General features: G+C 34.7%; 1 protein-coding gene across 4 annotated transcripts; it reads left to right on the top strand.

The window, feature by feature from the left end:
• The first annotated feature begins 67 nt into the window (after nucleotides 1–67).
• GUF1 (GTP binding elongation factor GUF1) lies at nucleotides 68–21,603 on the top strand. Of its 4 annotated transcripts, none has more exons than XM_040484660.1 (17): nucleotides 68–438; nucleotides 1,900–2,011; nucleotides 2,350–2,498; nucleotides 2,770–2,850; nucleotides 3,722–3,799; nucleotides 4,844–4,927; nucleotides 6,777–6,841; nucleotides 7,846–8,049; nucleotides 9,884–10,023; nucleotides 11,514–11,637; nucleotides 11,990–12,122; nucleotides 12,958–13,101; nucleotides 13,999–14,132; nucleotides 17,110–17,211; nucleotides 18,652–18,771; nucleotides 20,365–20,401; nucleotides 21,413–21,603. In XM_040484660.1, the coding sequence occupies exons 1-17, from the start codon at nucleotides 274–276 to the stop codon at nucleotides 21,548–21,550; spliced, it is 2,010 nt and encodes a 669-aa protein (XP_040340594.1). In that variant the 5' UTR covers nucleotides 68–273; the 3' UTR covers nucleotides 21,551–21,603. The 4 variants fall into 4 exon arrangements, with proteins under 4 accessions (XP_040340594.1, XP_040340569.1, XP_040340574.1 ...); XM_040484640.1 differs by lacking the exon at nucleotides 68–438 and adding an exon at nucleotides 455–580; XM_040484649.1 differs by lacking the exon at nucleotides 68–438 and adding an exon at nucleotides 597–661.
• The last annotated feature ends 1,616 nt before the right edge of the window (nucleotides 21,604–23,219 follow it).

The raw sequence follows: 23,219 nt of genomic DNA, 5'->3' as shown, positions 1-23,219 counted from the left end.
GTGACTCCCTTACAGCCCCGCGCGGAGGCACGCCGGCGTCACGACGTCGGGCGACGTGCAAGCGCCGAACGGCGGCGCTGCGTCCCCTGTGTCGCACCGGAGTCACTAGTTGGGCGGAGTTGTCCCCGGCAGCTTTTCTTCTCCGCCGGCGTGAAACGGTTTAGGTCTTTTTTGCCGGATCTTAGCCGGGGGCATCTTGTAGGAAATCGCGCTACCGGCGATGGCGCAGAACTGTCTCGAGGTGCAGACCTGACGCCTCCGTCGCGCGAAGGGATGTGGACTCTTGTGGGTCGGGGCTGGTCGCACGGCCGCGCGCTGGCAGTGTGGGCCGCAGGGACCGCACAGCGGGGGCGCCTGGAGCCTCTTCCCACGCCGACCCGTGGGGCCCCTGCCGAGTTCAGGGCTTGGGACAGGCTCTACACCTCGGCTGAGCGCAAGGTGACCGCCATTCGACTCTAATTAACTCTGTTTTAAAACTTGGGAGGGCGCTCCTGGCGGATTTGGAAGCGTGAAGGGCTTCCTAAACTACCTGTGGACGCAGGTTGCGATTCTTTAAAGGCGGCAAAGCTGAGAGCTCCAGGTGCGCTCTGGGTTCTGAATCCTCCACCACTCCCCAGTGTGACCTTGGACAAGTCACGTTCTGACTTTCCTAGTTTGTAATGTGGGTAACTATTGTTTATTTTATGTGACCCCAAACAAACTTGTTTTCTGAGCCTTTGTTCTTGTGGTGGAGAAGGCACTGTTTGATAACTATGAAGAGATACAGTGTAGGCAGAGAAGTAGAGTAACTGGATGCAAGTTATGAGTAATTGGAAAAAATAAGACTTAAATATGATTAATTGCCCTTTTCTAAAATGCGTGGGGAATGTAAAATGAATTTATGTTGCAATTTCAAGTTCTTAAAAGTGGTATTGCCCTGTGTATCTTTTTATTTGAATGCCAGTGGAAAGATGAGGGGGAGGAGGAATCCACTGGGCAAAAAAATTAGGTTTAGTTTTTTTCTTAGAATTTCTTTCACATGTAAGTTGCACCTTCGTTGTCTGCTTTGTATTAGAACATTTATAAAGGTCACGAGTATTGTGGATTTCAATGTAATTTTCCTATTTTTAATGCTGGTTATGAAATACAGATTTGATTGGAAAAATAAAGTATTTAGGGTACAAAAAACCAGACATACTCTACTTGTATACCCACTTTTAGCAGGTTGCAGTGAGTCTTCCTAAAGCATTAAAGATGATGTATGCAACTAAAACTCAGGAGTCACATTCTAAAATGTTTTTAAATTTTAAGTATGATAAGAGTTTTTATTGTTTGTTTTTTGAGATTTTTTTGCGGATGTTAAAACTTTTTTCTCTGTCCAAATAAGTTGCCAAACAACAACAACAAAAATTTATTTAAATAAAAATTTTGAAGATAATATTAGGAGCACAGGTTTTTAACTAGATATGATTGCTGGTTAAATGTATTATGGGGGCAAAGAATTTCCTTTTTTTTCTCCTTAAAACATTTCTGTAGCTTTTGTTTGTATGTTTTTGTTTTTGGCCTCAAGAGGTTTTGTTAGACAAGGTGCTTGCTCTAAGCTTTTTCAGGAGCTCTAGGTGTCTTGGATTCTTCATTCATGAAAGTCATTTTCTCAGTGGTGGGAATATTTATAAGGGACTCTTAATTAGCTAAGTTATCACCTTAACAATGAAACTCATGTATTTGATGAGTGCTATTTTAATCAATTGTTTGTAATAAGAGTTTAGCTGTATATCTCTTTATTGTCAGAGGAATAATATAAATGTTATAAATGAAATTGTTCAAAGAAGACAAAAGGAACATTTTTGAATTAGTATATTTGTTTCCTATCATGCAAAATGTATACTCATAAATGTTTCATTTCTCTCTTCTTTCTAGGAAAAAATTGACATGTCTAGATTCTCTGTTGAAAATATTAGAAATTTCAGTATCATTGCACATGTGGATCATGGAAAAAGTACTTTAGCTGACAGGCTTCTGGAACTAACAGGTATTTTCATTTTATAAATGGCCATGAGTGATTAATCATTATTTTTACCATGCTTTTTGAAGTTTTATTTTAATTTAATTTTTATTAAAAAAACTTTTAGTGTTTATTTATTTGTTTTGAAAGAAAGAAAGAGCTTGAGCAGGGGAGGGGCAGAGAGAGGGAGAGAGAGAATCCCAAGTGGGGATTCACAAACTGTGAGATCATGACCTGAGCTGAAATGAAGAGTTGGATATTTAACTGACTAAGCCACCCAAGTGCCCCAACTGGTTTAATTTTGTATCCAGTATTGTGTCTTTTTAAAAGCTCTTAGAAGTACCAATAACTATTTCTATTTATAGGCACAATTGATAAAACAAAAAATAATAAGCAGGTTCTTGACAAATTGCAAGTGGAGCGAGAAAGAGGAATCACTGTTAAAGCACAGACAGCATCTCTTTTCTATAATTGGGAAGGGAAGCAGTACCTTTTAAATCTCATTGATACACCGGTAAGTTGAGAATTAATTTTGTCTTTATTACTAAAGTCAGCCTTGTATTAAGAGTGCAAACAAATCCTTGTTCAGTTTTTGAACTGAACATTAAATAAACATTTAACTTTGCTTTTTGTTTCCTCAGTATTCTTATGTTTGAGTAACTTGTTTCACAAGCATCCACTAAAAAAAGAAACCTATTAACTTTCTATCAAGAGGAGTCAGTAGGTTTGGCATAAAAAAATAATTATGGCTAACTTCAGAAGTATCAATGATTTTTGTTCCTCAGGGCCATGTGGATTTTAGTTATGAAGTATCCAGGTCCCTCTCTGCATGCCAGGGTGTTTTACTTGTGGTTGATGCAAATGAGGTAGGTACTTTTAATTTTATGTGGTGTGACATGCTCCTTGGTTGTTCAAGAGATTTTCCTTAAAATATATTTTGGAAATAGAATTTTTACGCTTGAAAATAAGATTTATTGTATTAGTTAACCAAAATCATATGCTTTGGTCCTGTTAATTTGAAGTTTTATTGCACTAAAGCAGTCTGGAATGGACTAGTCCATATTTTAAACATTCTATGCTGATCAGAACTGTTAAGAGATTTATCCTTCCAAAAACTCAGTTTGTAGTAGTTCTTAATTTGGGGTTTTAATGCTAATTTTTAGCAGACCTTGAAAATGAATTTATTTTAGAAGTCATTTTGGATAATTTTAAGGTAATAATTTGGGAAATGTTAGGTTTAAAGAAACATGCCAATAACATTACTAAGTTCTTTTGTGGTATAAAGATAAACATAAAAACATATTGAGTGATGATGTAAGAGTTGTGATATACTATTTAAAGTAAGCTTTTGATGTATTTCAGCTTCTCATAAACTTTTCATTCTAAACCCAAAGGTCTTTGTTGTGTTAGACCATTCTTGATCTTTTCAGGGAAGGTCAAGGCCTACCTTATATGTATAGTACTGGGTTTTATAAACTGCACTGCATGAATGTGTTCTTTGGTAAGCTTTTAGGGTTCATGTTTCACGTTTTTGTCCCTAGTCCTAACAGTGTCCTCCAATAAACGTTTCCTGAAATGAAAGGAATTTTCACAAGGAATCATCCAGATGCATGGAAGTATAGATACCGTAGTTTATACCTCTGCTTTTGGGGAAAATGTGTGGGATGGTATTATATTACAAGTTTTATGATAGTTGGTAGATGGTCATATCAGTATCTTGTGTCTTATTATTTCTAGGGTATTCAAGCCCAAACTGTAGCAAACTTCTTTCTTGCCTTTGAAGCACAGCTATCGGTAATTCCAGTTATAAACAAGGTAATTCCAATGAGACAACAATGCTGTTTACTATTTTACCTTCTAAAAGTAAATTTAGTGTTTGATTATTTGGTATACTATTTTTATATGAGGGATCTTCAACTCTATATTAAATATATTGGTAGGATTTACTTCTTTGAATTTGCACAGAATAGAATTGCAGCTCAAATTCCTGTATCCTTACATGTAGTTTAGAAGACAGTCTTCCTGAATTACATGGAGGGATTGAGGGCTATTTCTGCAGGAAAGGAATACAGGCAGGGCAGCCAAAATATGTCTGTTACACTAAAGCATAGATAGGAAGGATGCCTGGGTGGCTCAGTAAGTTAAGTTTCCCACTTCCACTCAGGTCATGATCTCATGGTTTGTGAGTTTGAGCCCTCTGGTGGGCTCTGTGCTGACAGCTCAGAGCCTAGAGCCTTCTTTGGATTCTGTGTTTACCCCTCTTTTTGACTCTCCTTGACTCATGCTGTCTCTGTCAAAAATAAATATAAAAAAAATAAAGCATGGATAGGAAAAGAAAAGGCACTTATAATCTTCGGGGAAATAATGTAATACATGAAACATAACAAGTGCTAAACTGAGCACTGTTATTAAACCTTAACTTTTTATGTTTTAAAACTAATAAAGAATCTTAATTTAAAAATCTGCATTGCATTTAGTTGAATTTTTTGATATTGGAGTTAAATTTAAAAGAGGCAAAGTTGCCTTACAGGTAAGACAGTTTGTTGCCATAAGTTATATCTAACTTATAAAGTCAGTTTACAGTTTGGTTGACAAATTGTTACTGAACACTTCTCCTGCCTTGAGTTGCCAGCTACCTAAATTTTTTGCACGCCCTGCTATCTGCCCTTTGTTTTTCAATGGCTATACTTGTTAAAATTGTATTGCCTGTATCTAGTTTATTTTAACCCTTTTGAAAAGAAAAATAGAGGGATCAATTAGCTTATAAGTATGCTTTTAAATATTTCCAAATACTATTAATATGTAATACATTTTGTTTTTACTGCATTAAGTAAGGCATAATGATTTTTTTTTTTAAAGATCGATCTGAAGAATGCTGATCCTGAAAGGGTTGAAAAACAAATTGAAAAAGTGTTTGATATTCCAAGTGATGAATGTATTAAGGTAAGATACCCCCCCCCTTTTTTTTTGTGAAGACATAGTTATACTTTTAAAAATCTCAGGTATTGGCCTAGTGAAATTTCATAGTATTTGAGAGTCCATCATTATATAAAGTTTTCATAGTTTTACAAAGTTCTTCATATTTCATTTGATCCTCCCAGAAATCCTTGTTACGTGGTTATGACAGATAGGAATTTTCTTGTGATACAGTTGTAAGAATGTTTTTTTAATGTTAATTTTTTTGGGGGGAGGGGCAGAGAGAGAGAGGGAGACAGAATCTGAAGCAGGCTTCAGCTCTGAGCTGACAGCACAGTGCCCAGTGTGGGGCTCTAACTCACAAGCTGTGAGATCATGACCTGAGCCAAAGTCAGATGCTTAACTGACTGAGCCACCCAGGCGTCCCACTTGAGATACAGTTGAAAGAACTAAGGGTCAAAGATTTTATCCCATTCTTAAGAGTAAGATCTAGAGAGCTAATGTGCCAGGACTAAAATGTAGGCCTTCTGCAATTGATTGCAGTAGTATTTCTTGTTAGCCATTTTGTCCCTATGGAAATACTTCCTTTGATGAGCAGGTTCAAACCAATTTTAAGACATTTGTATGTGTTACAAGTCGGGGAGAGGCAGAGAGAGACAGAGAATCTCAAGCAAGCTTCATGCTCTGTGGAGCCCAACCTGGGGCTCTGTCTCCCCAACAGCGAGATCACGACCTGAACCGAAATCAGAAGTTGTATGCTTAGCCGACTGAGCCACCCAGGTGCCCCAAGTTGATACTAGTTTCAATTTGAATTTTCATTTTCAAATGATGATTTAAGTGTTGAATAGCCACAACCAAACTGCTGTGCTAGTGCTTGTGTAGTAACTATGTTAGTGCAACAATGAAATGTTTAGCTTCCACTTTCAGTCTTGTTTGATTTTTGAAAAGGCATATTTCAGGTGATAACTGTTTTTTATCTATTTAACCTTAACACAGTGGTTGATTACATACAACAATGTAATAACTGAAAAGCAGTATTTTTTTTTTCCCTTAGAGACAGATACACATACACAGAATTTAATGTTTTTTATTATAAAGAGGGACCTCATAAAGCAGTCCTGGAATTATGGTTTCATAACTTGGGTTATGTTTTATTAAAGTGTAATCAACTATTCTGATTTTAATGCATCTTTACAAAATTTATTCAGGTACTTATTTGGTAGGTGTCAGCTAGGAGCACAGCAGTGAGCTGAATAGACAAGACCCCTGTCTCAGTTTATCAGAGAGGCCTCCCTAAGTTACTCTGCATCATAGCATCTCTCTGAGAAAAATGTCTCATTGTATTTACATTCTCCTTGGGGAGACAGTCATTTAATAAGTAAAGAAAGAAGTAAGCATAGTAAATAATTGAATAAGACAGGTGTTGTCATGGATATTCGTTTAACAAATTGTGGTGTTTTAGGTGGAATGCCATACTTATCATCCACATATATTGTTTATTCTCTTCACATGACAATCTTGAGATTTAGGAAAAATATAAATAATCATTTATTAGATGAGGAACTTGCAGCTCAAAGAAATACGTATTGGTCAAAGTCATGCATTCCATACAGAGTCATAACTACTCAGATATTTTAAAACTCTTACACCACTGTTCTTCCAATACCATAATCAGAATGCTTTTGTAATTTAATTAAAGAACTATAGAGTCACCCAACTGTAATGGAAGGACACTTGACGTATAGTATAAGTCTTGTGCTTCCTTTTACTACTTTCTTTAAATTGATAACTGTTAGAATTCTTTCTTTTTTCTGATCATAAAACTCAGTCACCAGGTAGAAAAATAGTCTTTAAATGCTTATTTTTTTAAATTTAGATTTCTGCTAAACTTGGAACAAATGTTGAAAGAGTTCTTCAGGCAGTCATTGAAAGAATACCTCCGTAAGTATTTTGCTATTTTTCTATAGTTTGTTTGTCTTTAATGGTATAAAGACTGTCAGTCTGATGTGTTCTTTGAAATTTTTTTTTTTTTAACGTTTATTTTTGAGACAGAGAGAGACAGAGCATGAACGGGGGAGGGTCAGAGAGAGAGGGAGACACAGAATCTGAAACAGGCTCCAGGCTCTGAGTGGTCAGCACAGAGGCCGATGCAGGGCTCGAACTCCGGACCGCGAGATCATGACCTGAGCCGAAGTCGGACGCTTAACTGACTGAGCCACCCAGGTGCCCCCAGGTGCCACCCATGTGTTATTTTAGATTAGCCCATTCTTGTGGTTGGAGAGGATAAGTTATTTATTTATTTGTTATTTATTTAATTTTATTACCATTTTTTTAATGTTTACTTATTTTTGAGACAGCACAAACGGGAGGAACAGAGAGAGAGGGAGACACAGAATGCAAAGCAGGCCCCAGGCTCTGAGCTTTCAGCACAGAGCCCGACCTGGGGCTCGAACTCCTGAGCTGTGAGATCTTGACCTGCGCCAAAGTTGGACGCTTAACTGACTAAACCACTTAGGTGCCCCTATTTTTTTAGAAATAAAAAATTAGAGGGTGCATGCCAGCTGGGGAAGGGCAGAAAAAGAAGGATAGAGAATCCCAAGCATGTTTCATGCTGTGAGCCTAACTCAGGGCTCAATCCCATGAGCCCCACTAACTGTGATATCATGACCTGAGCTGAACTCAAGGGTCAGGCACTTAATCAACTGAGCCCACCAGGCATCCCCTCATAAATCATTTTAAAACAGTCATTCATTTAAAACTTAAGGTTGAATTAAAACTGATTTAAAAATAGGCATTGTACTTTATGGGAAGATGTTTTTGTCTTGACAGTTATCAGCTTTTCTCAGGTATAAGAATAAATTAAGCATAATATTTGAGTTGAAAATAGACATTTTATTAAGATTTTAAATTTGTTATGTGTGTGTGTTTTTCCTTATTTTTAATAGTCCCAAAGTACATCGCAAAAACCCCCTGAGAGCTTTGGTATTTGACTCCACCTTTGACCAGTATAGGGGCGTGATAGCCAATGTAGCGTTATTTGATGGAGTGGTTTCCAAAGGAGATAAAATTGTATCTGCACATACTAAAAAGATACATGAAGTTAATGAAGTAGGAGTTCTGAATCCTAATGAGCAGCCAGCACATAAACTGTAAGTAATCTACAATAGTAACTAAAATACATTTGTATGTGTTTCTATCTCTGCCTTTCTTAGATTAGTATCCTTAGTCCCAATTTCGTAACTCAGACAAAAAAAAAAAAAAACACAAAAAACTTACCATTAAATGCAATTAAATATTAAATGCTTTTGCAAAAGGAATTTCATGTGGGAAGGACAGTATAAATTTGATGTATTTTTATTCCTTTTGACTAGTTGTGACAAATTTTATGATCCTAGTGCACATTGGGTCCTATATTGATATATTTGATGAGACAGTGAAAGAGATGGTTCTGTCACCCATATATATCCACATTATACTGGGTATCAGTTTTGATACTTAATTTTTTATAATTAGATTTTTCAACATAAAAGTAGTGAAGAAAATTTGGTAATTCTTTTCTTTAGTATGGAATTCATGGTAAAACTTTGATTGGGATCCATGGCATGTGAGGTTTAGCGAAAAACTGAATTCTGAGTTCACTTACAAATATTTGCCTGCCTACTCCATCAGTATTCTGGGTACTGATGGGATAAATCACCTGGTACATACTTGGAGCATTCTAAGGTCTTTGTTTCCTCATCTGTAAAAATTAAGGTAGTAAATTAAGTGGGTATATAGTCACACTTGATCGTTTAATCTTGTATGTCTAAAACTAGCACTATTTTGCTCGTTACATTTTTTAATTGAGTCATAAAATCTATTTTATTTTTATTCAAGTTTCTTTTTTTTTTTAATGTTTATTTATTTTTGAGATAGAGCCAGAGCATGAGCGGAAGAGGGGTAGAGAGAGAGAGGGAGACACAGAATCCAAAGCAGGCTCCAGGCTCCGAGCTGTGAGCACAGAGCCCGACGCGGGGCTCGAACTCACGAGCTGTGAGATCATGACCTGAGCTGAAGTTGGATGCTTAACCTACTGAGCCACCCAGGCGCCCCTTAAGTTTCTTTTTAATGTTTATTTATTTTTGAGAGAGAGAGCGCGAGACAGGACATGAGCGGGGGAAGGGCAGAGAGTGAGGGAGACAGAATTGGGAGCAGGCTTCAGGTTCTGAGTTGTCAGACTCAGAGCCAGACGCAGAACTCGAACCCCCGAGCCATGAGATAATGACCTGAGCCAAAGTCGGACACTCAGCTGACTGAGCCACCCAGAACCCCCTAGTCATAAAATCTATTTTAATTTTACTCAAATTGGGGTCTCAGTTACATCATATAGATCATAACATTGACTATTATTGTATCTTCACTAAAGATTTTGGTACTTTATCCTAAATGTAAATTAGTTTGTTATCATGTAGGAAATTTTCTTAAAAAAAAAAAAAAAAGAACTAGAACTAAGGTAAAAACTGAAATTTTGGGATCTGCTCTTTTCCTATAAGAGGAACGTCAAATTGACGTCAGATTTATTTAAGAGTTCACATTTTTCTGCTTGGTTAAAAATCTTTTTTTTTTTTACGTACATTTGTGATACAATTCACTAATAAAATAGTGTTTTACACTATAGGAAGCATTTGGTGTTTTTGCACTTAGTTTTACTGTGTTTACATTATATTTTAGAAGCTGTTGTTTAATTTGCAAAGGTGGGCAGAGTCAAGAAGACCATAGACTTGTTGTGTTGCAGAGGTCCTTGATAATGGATTGTAAAGCATGGTATGTTTTTTTTTTGCTGACAATCCTTAGCATTGAGAATTGTGATATGTAATACTTACTTTGAATTAGACAAGGTTTTGTTTGGAAAGTGTAATAATTTCCTGGAAAGGTAGAGCTAATTATGAGTTTGCATTTGAAACACTAAAGCAGTCAATATTTCCATATAATAATTTTATTTAGATATGCAGGACAGGTGGGCTATCTGATTGCTGGGATGAAAGATGTCACTGAAGCACAAATAGGAGATACATTGTATTTACATAAACAACCAGTGGAGCCCTTGCCTGGGTTTAAATCAGCGAAACCAATGGTATTTGCAGGTGAGGAGCTCACAAATTCAAAGGATGAGGGCCAATTTGTTGTGTAAACTGAAATAAAAATTACTAGAAATACTCATTTTAAATAACAGCTAAACTAGAATTCTCTGCTGCTTTTAGATTTTTTGTGTGCTATTCATGTGTATTAGTTAATTTCATATGTGTAGTGAAACTTTATGTAGGAAATCATTTCCTAAACTTTTAGAACTTAAAAAATACAAGCACTTAAGAAATAAGCTACCGGATATATGAAAGAGCATAGTAATATGAATCTCCTTCTTGTTTTCCTAGAGAGTAAGTCATTACATTTGGAATATTTCTCTCTTTTTTTTTTTTTTAAGTGTATTTATTTACTTTTTGCTGGTGGCAGTGGGAGAGAGAGAACATGAGTAGGGGAGGGTCAGAGAGTGAGGCTTTGCCTGCCAGTGCTGAGTCTGACACGGGGCTTGGACTCGCAAACTGGGAGATCATGACCTGAGCCAAAATCAACAGTGGGATGCTTAACTAACTGAACCATCCATGAGCCCCTGGAATATTTTTCTAATTAGGATGTTTTTATCACTAATTATCAGTGGACATTTACTGAGTGCCTTCCTGTTAGTTGGACTTTCTTTAATACTGTGCAGTGCTGAGGGTGCTTGGGTGGCTCAGTTGGTTGAGCATCTGACTCTTGATGTCCACTCAGGTCCTGATTTCGTTGTTTATGAGATCAAGCCCCTTATCAGGCTTCATGCTGAGCATATAGCCTGCTTGGGATTCTGTCTCCTTCTCTGTCTGCCCCTTCCCCACCTCAAAATAAATAAACTTAAAAAAAATATATTGTACAGTGCTAGTGTAGATAGTGGATAGTGGGGATAGTGTTACCCCTCCTGTGTATAACTTCACAACCTTTTACTACTGTGTGGTATTACAGACGTTTGAAAAAGAAACACCTGATTGAACGTCATTAAGTTACTCTATGCTGGGTATCTAGCGTTTGGTTTTCTCCATTTAGGATCTTGCACCGGGAAGTAGGAAGTTTGTTTATGCCCACTTTTAGGCAAAGTCAATCATATCTTTGGTTTTAATAGATTATCTGCCCTGAAGAATTAAGGATTTGGTGTAGTTTTTATTTTTACTTGTTTTTTTATCTACTAATGGAGTTTCATTTGTAGCTGTGGAATGTCTTTAACTTTTGTTTCTTGAAATATATTTTCTTACAATAGGTTTAATTTTCATGGTTCTTCTTTATTTTAATTATATTTGTGCAAACACATAAAAAAATCACTTGGAGTGTGAATCCAGTTGTAAATTCATAAGGCTTTGAAACTTAAAGATATTTAAAGCTAATGTAACTTAACATTCAGTTTTTTTAGCATGCCAGTTCTTGTGGTCAGTGAAATATAGGGAAGTAATTTAAAAGGTAAATGATTAATTTTGATCTTGGAAGCATTGTATATTTAACTTTTAGGCATATTTTCACACGTGATAACTAGAAATCATTGTTTCCTCAGGAATGTACCCTATAGACCAATCTGAATATAATAATCTGAAGAGTGCTATAGAAAAACTGACTATAAATGATTCCAGTGTGACGGTTCATCGAGATAGTAGCCTTGCCTTAGGTGCTGGCTGGAGGTAAGATTCTATTACACCGTAGTGTCAGATTTTTATTGAAAAATGAAGTTTAAGTGGTTTATTGCTCCTGTACATTTGATTACTGAGGATAAGTTCTTGTTAGTGTAAAGCTAACTAAAACAACCATCTGCCTATTTCACCCTGTATTCATGTCCTGTGGGTAAGTTTTGTAGCAATTTTAAATAGAATCCCAATGGAAATTTTGAGTCCTATTTAATAATAGCATTTAATTATGATGTGAATTGCTTGAATGACTTTTGATTCTACCCTTCCTCCACAAAGTAAGACTATGTTCATCAAAGGAACTAGACCCCTGAGACAGATATTTGGAGCTTGGCTTTTTCTCCCCCAGGTTGGGATTTCTTGGACTTTTGCACATGGAAGTTTTCAACCAGCGACTAGAACAAGAATATAATGCTTCTGTAATTTTGACAACCCCTACTGTTCCATATAAAGCTGTTCTTTCATCAGCAAAATTGATAAAGGTACTGTTGTGAACCAGCATACATGGGAAAACTAAATACGTGTGTGTGTGTGTGTGTGTGTGTGTGTGTGTGTGTGTATGCGGAATGCAAGAGAAACTTTTTAGTACACCATTAGCTGAGTAGCTATTATGTGAGCTATTTCTTGATTAGTAGACATTAAAAATTGAATTACCTTATGACTAATGATAAAGAAGCCACTTAACTAATCCATGCAGTATTTTTCTTAACCTGATAAAAATCTGTATATTGTCAATATTAGCCTGTTACTGAGAGTAAAAAGTAGAATTAGTAATTTAAATACTGTTCAAAATCTAGCACAAAAATGAAGAATATAATTTTGGTCATAAGTAGTTTATCTTATGAAAAGTGAAGCATTTATTGCTATCTGGCTGTAGGAAATTTTAGATTTCACGTTAATGATAGAGACAATACTGTATTCCATCTAAGTGGCAATATATTCATTCTAAACAAATTTTAACATTGGCATCTGTAAATATCTTCCAACAAAATTAACTTAGGAAGCTAATGCCTTATAATGGGCAGATTAAAATGTACCTTTACATCATACTATTTCTAAGTGGTACATGAGATGTGTTTAGTAAATGTCGATGAACACAATATATTACTTATGAAAAATTGTTACTAAGTGGTTATAATTCGATAGTTTTAAAATATAAAGCATGTTAAGGTAATAGTCTAACCTTGAGGAATTATTTTGTTTTTATTCAACAAGTGCAATAACAAAATAAATGCTAGCATATACTGTAAAAATTGAAAACTTTCAAATGTAATTATTAAGATCTTGATTAGCTATTGGTGGTTTTCTTACTTTTAGGATTACAGAGAAAAGGAAATTACAATCATCAATCCTGCACAATTCCCTGAAAAATCAAAAGTAACAGAATATTTGGAGCCAGTTGTTTTGGGTACCATTATCACACCAGATGAATATACTGGGAAAGTAATGATGCTTTGCCAGGTATAAATGTAATACAATTTAATATAAAAGTAAATTTAGTCCTCCCTAACTGGTTCCTGCTCAGGTTTTGAAAGGTTTCCTTCTGCAGAGCACATTGAATTTATAAGAAATTTTCACAAAGGTCTTATCTACATGTGTATATATAAAGAGAGAGGTGTATAGATATCTATACTTTTAAAATCAGTGATTTTAAGTAAGAGAAAATAGAATTGCAATTTTGATCATCTGTCTTAATTTACTGAGTTGATAGTTTAGCAAAGGAAAGAAACTTGATGCTTATTTATACTGACTAGCTGAAAGAATAATTTAGCCTTTTTAGTACTTGAAATTGAGGATAGTTTGAAGGATAACTATAATATTTGAGACTTTTGACTCAAGTTTTTGCCACATTGTAATAAATGACTTAATCCCCAAATCACAGTCCTCAAAACAAACCTATTGAAACACTCTGACCTTTTTTGGAAAGAATTCTAAAATGATTACTAGTGGACTTGCACTTTAATTCTGTATTCACAAACTAGAAAACTTTGGTCAGTCACTTAATTTCTTTGGGCCTAAGTTTTTTTATTTGTAAACCAAGAAATTAAAACTTTTACTTTATCTATAATTACATTTGGTTTATTTTTGCATACTATGTAATTTTAAAAAGATAAAATTCTTAGATAAAGACAAAGGATTAAAAGCTTTAGTAATAAATATGTTATATACAAAATAGTCCTCTGTATTATAAGTATTGTTTTCAGAATTCTAGTAGACCATTAAAGAAATATTCCTTCATTTTGCCACTCTTTATTAGAATTTGTAAGGAAATTTTTAAATTGGTAATCAACCTCTTTCTATATTCATTTTAAACCATTTAAATAGGTTATCATTAAACACATTTTTTTTCTTTTTTAGGCTCGAAGAGCAGTTCAGAAGAATATGATATTTATTGATCAAAATAGAGTTATGCTTAAATATCTTTTCCCTTTGAATGAAATTGTGGTGGATTTTTATGATTCTTTGAAATCCCTGTCTTCTGGATATGCTAGGTAAAAATTTAATGAGAAATTGAGATACCTGGACAATTCGTTTGAAATATTGACCAGCATGAGTATTCTAATACTCTATTTATTTAATAATCTCTGCTCTCTTGAGGATAGTTGAGAAACCACTCTAAGGATAGAAAGTCTTGGAGCAACCTTGTAAGTGTCAGGGAGTACTCATAATTTGCTTATGGAAGAATGAGTTCCTTTGATTCATCAAGCTATTACCCTGCTTTTAGGAAAAAAAAAAAATATTGTAGTATCCCCTTGATAAAAAGAGTGTACTCCCCCAGTCCCTTAGAATTATATGTAATTTCAAGAAGCTACTATGATGGAGTGCCCGGGTGGCTCAGTTAAGCGTCCAACTTTGGCTCAGGTCATGAGGTTCGTAAATTTGAGCCCCGTGTCGGGCTCTTTGCTGACAGCTCGGAGCCTAGAGCCTGCTTCAGATTCTGTGTTTCATTCTCTCTCTGCCCCTCGCCTGCTCATACTCAGTTTCTCTCTCTCAAAAATAAATAAAACATTAACAAAAAAAGCTACTGTGATCTCAGTGGCACATGTAATATGTATTTGTAGTTATGTAATCCCAAGAGCACCTCTTTACATTTGGAAAACAGAAGTACATATTTAGTCTGTAAAAAGTGGTCGGTGTGCCCTTGTATCTGTGAACACTTTAATAACTTGTTCTTCCCTGGAATAAGTGATCCACATTGTGAAAACCATGGTCTCATCCCCAGGAGTACATGGAGGAACAGCCCTCTAGAAGTGAAGGAAGATTTAATACTAAGTAACAACTCAATGCATAGCATTTTGGGAATAGTTTATATTGGGGTAGATAACTCTAGATGCCCTGAGTATCCTGAAATCTTAAATTACTGGAATATAAATATATTTTTATAAATATATATACATTTAATTTGTATATATTTAAGTTTAATTATTTAAATTATAAATTATTTAAATATATAAATTACTGGAATATAAATATATTGGAATACAAAGAAAATACAGAATATGCTGTGGGAGTAGAAGGGAAAATGAATATTCACATCTGTAAAAAACACATTCAAAGAAAAATTACAGTACTCAAAGAACATGCTACAGTGACCTGGAAATTTAGCTTTATGAAAGGAGCTTTTTAATGAAAAAGTCATTATAACCCTTGATACAAAGGAGTATTCTTTGTGTGCGTTTGTATTGAGAAATTATTTTTTCTGCTTTGTCACCCAATATTTTTCTTCTTTGTCTTCTTTCAGACAAGAACTTAAATAAGTGGCAATGGGATTTAAACTAAAATGAATTGAGGCAGCATGTTATTAAACAATTACTGTAATTAAAAGATCACTAAGCTAAGTGGTTATAAATAACATTTTAAACAAAAGCCTGTTAATTGTAGTTTGCATTTGGATACATCACTGTGTGAATTAAGTGATCTTAAAATCTTTTAGTTTAGAAACTTAAATTTCAGATTAAATGAGAGAACATGTTTAATTTTGAACTATGTAAAAATAAAATAATGCCAGCTTCCAGAATTGAGGTAATTCTTATGTTCAAAATGTATCTTTTTTATATGCAGTCAATTCCTTACTTAAAAAAAAAATCCATCATAGCCTAGGTTATCGGCTTCTCATGGATTGAGATTAGGAACAATTTCTCTTAAACCAAGTGGCAAGAATCTTCTGCAGCTGGGTCAGAAGAGGAAATTCCTTTCTTATATAAAGACTATATTGAAGCTGCTTCTGACACTTACTTTGATAGACCTGTTTGCCCTCAAACCCCAAGTAGCCTTTTGGAATTCTAAATGTGTTTCCTGCATTCCAGTGGTACACTTGAATGAATATTTTGAATAGAGGTTAGATTTCCATTGGGCTGGCTCAGAAATACAGACATTTGTATAATGGCTTCTTTTGAAAAAGTGAGTGAAGAAACTAAATTTTTGGAGCACAGAACATTTTTAAAGTTGTAAACAGGTGATATCTAGGGACTATGTCTAGGTCTTCTTACCTCTGTTTGTGTTCTGCATAGTACTTATATGGTATATAATAAATGCTTAATAATGTTTGTTGAAGAAAAAGGATTTAGCAAAACTTGATAATAATCTGGTTTTAGAGAGTATGAGTATCAACTTGTCACCTTCCGGCTAAAAGCTTTAGAAACCAAACATTTGCAACTCTAGGCATGAGTTCGTTTTCCAGTTAAGACAGTTTAGGACTATCCACGTTCTTATCCATAACTGAAAAGACATGCAAGCATAATTAAAGTTTTCTTTCTCATTAGACCTCAGTTTTGTAAGTTAACTCTGTTTTAATTGGCATGATAAGCTTTGACCATATTGTTTAATAGTAAACAGCTGATGCTAACCATGTGCTTCTATGTGCTAAGCTAGGCTCTGTTCTAAATAGCTTGTTTTTTTTTTGTTTTTTTTTTTGTTGTTTTTTTTTGTATTAGGTACTGTTCAAATGCTTTATATGTATTAATTCATTTCATCCCTAAAAAAGCAGATTCAAACTGAATAGCAATATATGAAGTCCAAAAGTCTTATTTATGATGACTCTTTATCAAAGCCATAACATTTATTTAACTGGCAACAGAAAACTAAACAGAAACCCAAACTTAGTGAAATTCTGAGAATTAATATATACTATTGTCTACAGCCAGCAAGCAGCTGTTGGGAGGAAACATTGGGAAGAATGTGACATTTGCCTTCATTGTCCCATTTTCCTAGACTGGCTTACCAATTTATTTTCCTTTCCCCCACAAAGCATGTTCCCCTTGCTTTTGCCTCTCATTTCATAAATGTGAAAAGATGAGGGAGTTTGTTTCTCACTCTGGTCATTTAGATTTGTTTATGTGAAATGTATGTTTAATATTTTGATAGAAAGTTGGGTGGAGGATAGGGGAAGAAAAAAGATGTTTTGCAAAGAGAAATAATCTGTTGGGAAGTATAACGTTTATCTACCACTTGGATATTTTTCCTTCATAGTTTTGATTATGAAGATGCAGGCTACCAGACTGCAGAACTTGTAAAAATGGATATTCTGCTGAACGGAAATATTGTAGAGGAGCTGGTAACTATTGTTCACAAGTAAGTTGAATAGAAATTAGCATTCATGGAATGTGAAAGTAACCACTTTTGACATGTTTTTAAATTATTGATCATTTTTATTTGACAATGACATTTTGAAAACTTAAAAGTAATTAATTAAATTTCCTTGTACTAGTTTCTCCTTCCATTCTTTTTCCATGCTTCTTTTTCCCAAACTATTAAATATGAAAGAAGAGAATTATAGTAAAAAAGGATAGTGTCATGGAAAGAAATGTTTTCCTTACCAAAATAGGACAAAATAAATGATTTTTAAACTTGATGATAGGTTTAAAATTGAGAACAAGTTTTTATCTTCATAAAAAATTTTTAATAATGAAAAATGAAATACCTTACACATTGAACAAATAGATTGATAAAAATAATGGAGCACTTGTTTAATAATCATGTTATGTTAAACCATTCTAAAACTATATTGTGGAGTACTGTTAAGTGACAAAAATGCCTACTAAATAAAAAGCCAAACATATATACATTATGTTCCAAACTGTAAAATAACAAATATGTATGCAGAAAAATAGCTGGACGGATATATGTTTAACACAGAGATTCTAAAATGTTTAACATTGGTTTTCTATGGGTGAGGGTAATGGTTTTTATGTATGTTTTTCTAGATTTTCTGTAATAGGTCATGTTATTTTTGCAATCAGAGAAGTCCTATCATTCAGAGAGAAGCGATGTTTATGACAGATGAGTTCCATTTGAACCTCCTGAAGAAATCACCTTTATTGGGCACCTGGGTGGCTCAGTCTCTGTCTTTTTTATTTTTATTTATTTATTTTTTTTTTTGAGAGAGAGAGTGCAAGCAGGGGAGGGACAGAGAGAGGGAGACAGAGAATTCGAAGCAGGCTCCAAGCTCTGAGCTGTCAGCCCAGAGCCCAATGTGGGGCTCAAACTTGTGAACTGCAAGATCATGACCTGAGTCAAAGTTGGAAGCTCAACCGACTGAGACACCCAGGTGCCCCAAGGTCAGTCTCTTAACTCTTGATCTCCTCAGCTCAGGTTGTGAGTTCAAGCCCCGTATTGGTCTCCACACTGGGCGTGGCGTCTACTTAAAACAAGAAATGGATTAATCCAAAAAAAAAAGAAAGAAATCACCTTTATGTTTATTATACATATAGGCTAGAAAGCTACTTTGTTATTATTTTTAGTTTTGAGAGAGCGAGCATGAGCTGGGGAGGGGCAGAGAGCTTGCACAAGCAGGGGAGGGACAGAGAGAGAGGGAGACAAAGAATCTGAAGCAGGATCCACACTGTCCGCGCAAAACCCGATGCAGGGCTCAGAGCTTGAACCCATGAACCATGAGATCATGACTTGAGCTGACACTGGACCCTTAACCTACTGAGCCACCCAGGCACCCCTAGAAAGCTACTTTAAATGTTTGTATTTAGGATGTGTAAATAGTTGCATTTTCTCTCTCAGAGACAAAGCACACTCTGTTGGCAAAGCCATATGTGAACGTCTGAAGGATTCTCTTCCTAGGCAACTGTTTGAGATAGCAATTCAAGCTGCTATTGGAAGTAAAATCATTGCAAGAGAAACGTGAGTTGAAATTCATTTTTGTTCCCTGTTTTAGAAATGATAAATGGTTAGAAATGATATGACTTAAGAATGAAATAATACTGAAAAATTTAACTTCTCATTGGCCTAAGCTTTATTCCTACTCGGGGAAATACTAAACTGGTTTTTAATTCCGTTTAATTAAGTGATGACTGTTATAATGATTTACTTAAATTTAACATTTTAAGCTATATTATGTATAATTATTAACATAATGGACATTGGTTTGAGGAATTGCTTTATTTCCACTCATTTTACTGAATGACTGCTGAATTTCCTGAGTTAGGAATAGTGTATAAACTACTAGCAACTGAAACTTTTGAAGAAGTTTTGAAAAAAAAGAATTGTTGGAGATATTCTTCCAAAAGACAAAATTAAATTATGATTTTTACTTAAAGCATTTAATATTACTTCCTCAGAGTTAGCAGAATTATAAATCAGAAAGATGAGAGAAGAATGCTAATGTATTAAGCTTTGCATTGTAGATTGATTATGTGATTCAGTAGACATGGAAAATAGGCTAATTTATGTAGGAAACTGATCTTTTTTATGATATGTGATCTATAAATTGGGACATGGAATAAGCTGTTCTACTAGTAACAGTAAGTGCAAGAACTATCTGGTAGCATATTTCTTTCCTTGACTTCTGGGAAATCAGAAGTCTTTCCTTAGCTGGAAATTGCTATTCAGTTGTAGTTTAAACCCAAACTTGCATGTGTCAGTAGTGGTGAAGTGACAACCACCATTTTTATATAGTCTTTGGATAAATTTTATTTGTATTTGTAACGAATTTTTCTTTCCTAACGTAATTTTGCTTTAGTTAATTGTTTTGAGTTTCATGAATACCCGGAGATTGGTCAGGAATTGATAACCAGGGAACATCCTGGAAAGTGCAATTTAAAATATCAAATAATTCTAACGTAAGTGTGTTGAAGTAGAATACCTTAAAGGAAAAAAATAGATTTTTATATCCTATGAATATATATAAATGGAGCTTTTTTCAAATTTCCTGTCTTCCACCAAATGCTATAGAAATTTCTTAATTCTTATCCTTTTAGAAGCACTATAGAAAGATTAGTTTATAACTGCTTGAGTGGATATATTAAAATTATTTAGTTTTCCCAGAAAAGAGTTTTATAAAAATAATATATTCTTTATATTCCTAGTCACTCTTAACCCACATTTTGTAGAGTTAGTGATGCGATGATAACCATTTTTAAATTTTTTGGTAGTAGTGCTTAGTAGTAGTTTTAGGTTGAGCCAGAAATTACTTTGTATAATTCTTATAATTAAGGTCATATAATTAAGGCTTGAATTTGGCCTAATCAAGACTACACACAAGCCTTGACCTTTTTTTATTCTTAATAAAATTTATGTTGATGTTCATGCTGAATTCATTTTCTATTTTATGTCAAATACACCCAAATAGATACAAGAGCATTTGAGCTAATTTTAGTTATGTATAACATGATCATTTAAATCTTTAGTAAAGGAGAGATTGTTTTTGAAAATAAAGTACTTTTAAAGAGTGTAATGAAATTATGTAATTCTTATATAAAATTTCCTCTTTTACAGTGTGAAAGCCTATAGGAAAAATGTTTTGGCAAAATGTGTACGTATCTACCTGTATTCTACTTTGAATAATAGATCTATTTTATGGGTTTAAAGTCAAAAGCAGTATAAATATATTGGTTTCCATTGTTTTTATAATAACTTTTTATTTCATCTCTAGGTTTTTGTTTTTTTTTTTTTTTTTTTAATGTTTATTTATTTTTGAGAGAAAGAGTGTGAGCAGGGGAGGGGCAGAGAGAGAAGGAGACAAAATTTGAAGCAGGCTCCAGGCTCTGAGCTTTCAGCCCAGAGCTGGACGTGGGGCTCAAACCCACCAACCATGAGATCATGACCTGAGCCGAAGTTGGACGCTTAACCGACTAAGCCACACAGGGTCCCCTAGTTTTCTTTTTAAATAGGTAAATCTCAGGTTGGCTAACATATTCATTTTGATAACATTCTTATTCCATCTTATTTATAAAAATTTCCTTATATTAAGTACTGTGTAAGATAGTATTTTGTAACAGTTAAGAGCAGGATAACATTATTGACATAATTTCCAAGGAGAGATTTTGAAGACAAAATGACTGGGAAGAGTATGGCAGTTTGAAATCCACCTCTCTTACATTGCTTTGTTGAGGTGTCTTTTCTGTTAAAACGTTTTCTTAACTCAGTTATGAGAATTAACCAGTAAATGCCTTTTCTAAATCCTTAGCATAGGGACTGGCACATTTGTGCCTATGTGAGTTTATTGGACTATAGATAAATGATGCAAAATTTCAAGATTTGAATCAGTAAGAGGATTGATAATTCTTCTTTGACATGCATAACATAGTACTAGATTTCAATGGTGAGTTTCATCTCATCCAAAATATAAATAAAGCCTTTATCATTCTTTGAGAAGGTGTTAAATTAAGATCTATGAAAGGATTAGAAAGGTAACTGCAGATGTGTATCTCATGGGTAATAATTGTAAGGTTATTGTAGTTGTGTTGATGTCTGTATGTAATTGTATGATTAATTTTCTATGGAGTAATTTGTTGGACTTCAAATTTTTAAAAATATTTTTCAGTATGGTGGTGATATTACCCGAAAAATGAAACTTTTGAAGAGACAAGCAGAAGGAAAGAAAAAACTGAGGAAAGTTGGCAACATTGAAGTTCCAAGAGATGCTTTTATAAAAGTTCTAAAGACACAATCTGATAAGTAATTGCTGGAAAAAAAATATAATGAATTTTCATAAATTAAAATTGGTGTATCTTTTTTCTTAGTAACTGTATATGTTGACAACAGAGTGAAAATTATAAAACTTGCTTGTTGCTTTCAGGGTTTTTGGGTTTAAATAACCTATTAGCAGGGGCACCTGGGTAACTCAGTCGGTTAAGTGTCCTACTCTTGATTTCGGTTCAGGTCATGATCCCACGGTTTGTGAGTTCGAGCCCCACATCAGGCTCTGTGCTAGCGACTCAAAACCTGCTTGGGATTCTCTTTCTCTCTCTGCCCCTTCCCCACTCATTCCCCACCCCCGCCCCCTCAAAAATAAACAAAAATAACCTATTAGCTTTTCTTTGAAAAGGAAGTAGTAGGTGGATAAGAGCTTGGATTCTGAAGCCATATTGTCTGGTTTCAAACTTCTGTTCCGCCACTCACTGGCAAGGTAGATTGTTACTTAATCTCTGTTTACTCTTTAGTAAAATCAGGATTATACTATTATTTACCTCCATAGGTTGTTGGGAAGATTATATCAGAAACTATGCTTAGAATATTCAGAAGAGTGTATGACACAATAGTATGTACTTAGTGAATCTTAACTATTTTGTTTTCACGCATATTTTTTTTTAAGTTTATTTTGAGAGAGCAAGCACACATGAGCAGGGAAGGGACAGAGAGAAAGGGAGGGAGAAAATCCTGAGCAGGATCCTTATTGTTGGGGCAGAGCCTCACATGGGGCCCCATCTCACGAACCAAACTGAGATCATAACCTGAGCTGAAATCAAGAGTTGGATGCTTAACTGACTCAGCCCCCCAGATGCCCCATGAGTATTTTTCTTACACTGAAAGGCCCCATACTTAAGATTCTCTCTAGTTCAACCCCAAGATATTCTCAAAATCACCTTATCAATTTATTGTTAGCTGGATAAATTTAGATTTATAGGAGTTATTAAATAAAGTCAAATAGCATATTAGCTGGACAGGCGCTGTTTAGTTTTTGTTAAAATTTTTATAAATATTTGGAACTAGACAATTTATATACACATCCAAATTAAAATTAAGGGTAGGAGCTGTCTTAATTTTATAATTAAAATGCATTTGGTGCAAAATGATAGGTATTTGGTATTAGCAGCAGTATTAATAATATTAATTGCTAGATTTCATAATTGAAAATTTGAGCTTTAGTTAAGTAATTTAGTTGAATCACACAGGCAGTAAATGGTTGTCATGCTTTAAAATATGTCCTTTTGGGGCGCCTGGGTGGCGCAGTCGGTTAAGCGTCCGACTTCATCCAGGTCACGATCTCGTGGTCCGTGAGTTCGAGCCCTGCGTCAGGCTCTGGGCTGATGGCTCAGAGCCTGGAGCCTGTTTCCGATTCTGTGTCTCCCTCTGTCTCTGCCCCTCCCCCGTTCATGCTCTGTCTCTCTCTGTCCCAAAAATAAATAAAAACATTAAAAAAAAATTTTTTTTAAATATGTCCTTTTAACTACTATGTTTACCAAGTTAATGAACAAATGAGAGGGCAGATGGTATTACAGTAAGAGAAATAACTTAACTATTTAATTTTGTCCTCTACCTTGAATGTACTGAATGACGTAAATGTCTTTTGGGGATACGACTATTGATACATGTTATACTAAGGTTATTACATTATGAAGTAATTTTAC

The sequence above is a fragment of the Herpailurus yagouaroundi genome, unplaced genomic scaffold, assembly GCF_014898765.1.
Source record: "Herpailurus yagouaroundi ecotype Mexico unplaced genomic scaffold, PumYag 28, whole genome shotgun sequence".
Classification (NCBI taxonomy): domain Eukaryota; kingdom Metazoa; phylum Chordata; class Mammalia; order Carnivora; family Felidae; genus Herpailurus; species Herpailurus yagouaroundi.
Note: the sequence above shows the minus strand (reverse complement) of the source record. Positions and strands in the feature narration are given on the sequence as shown.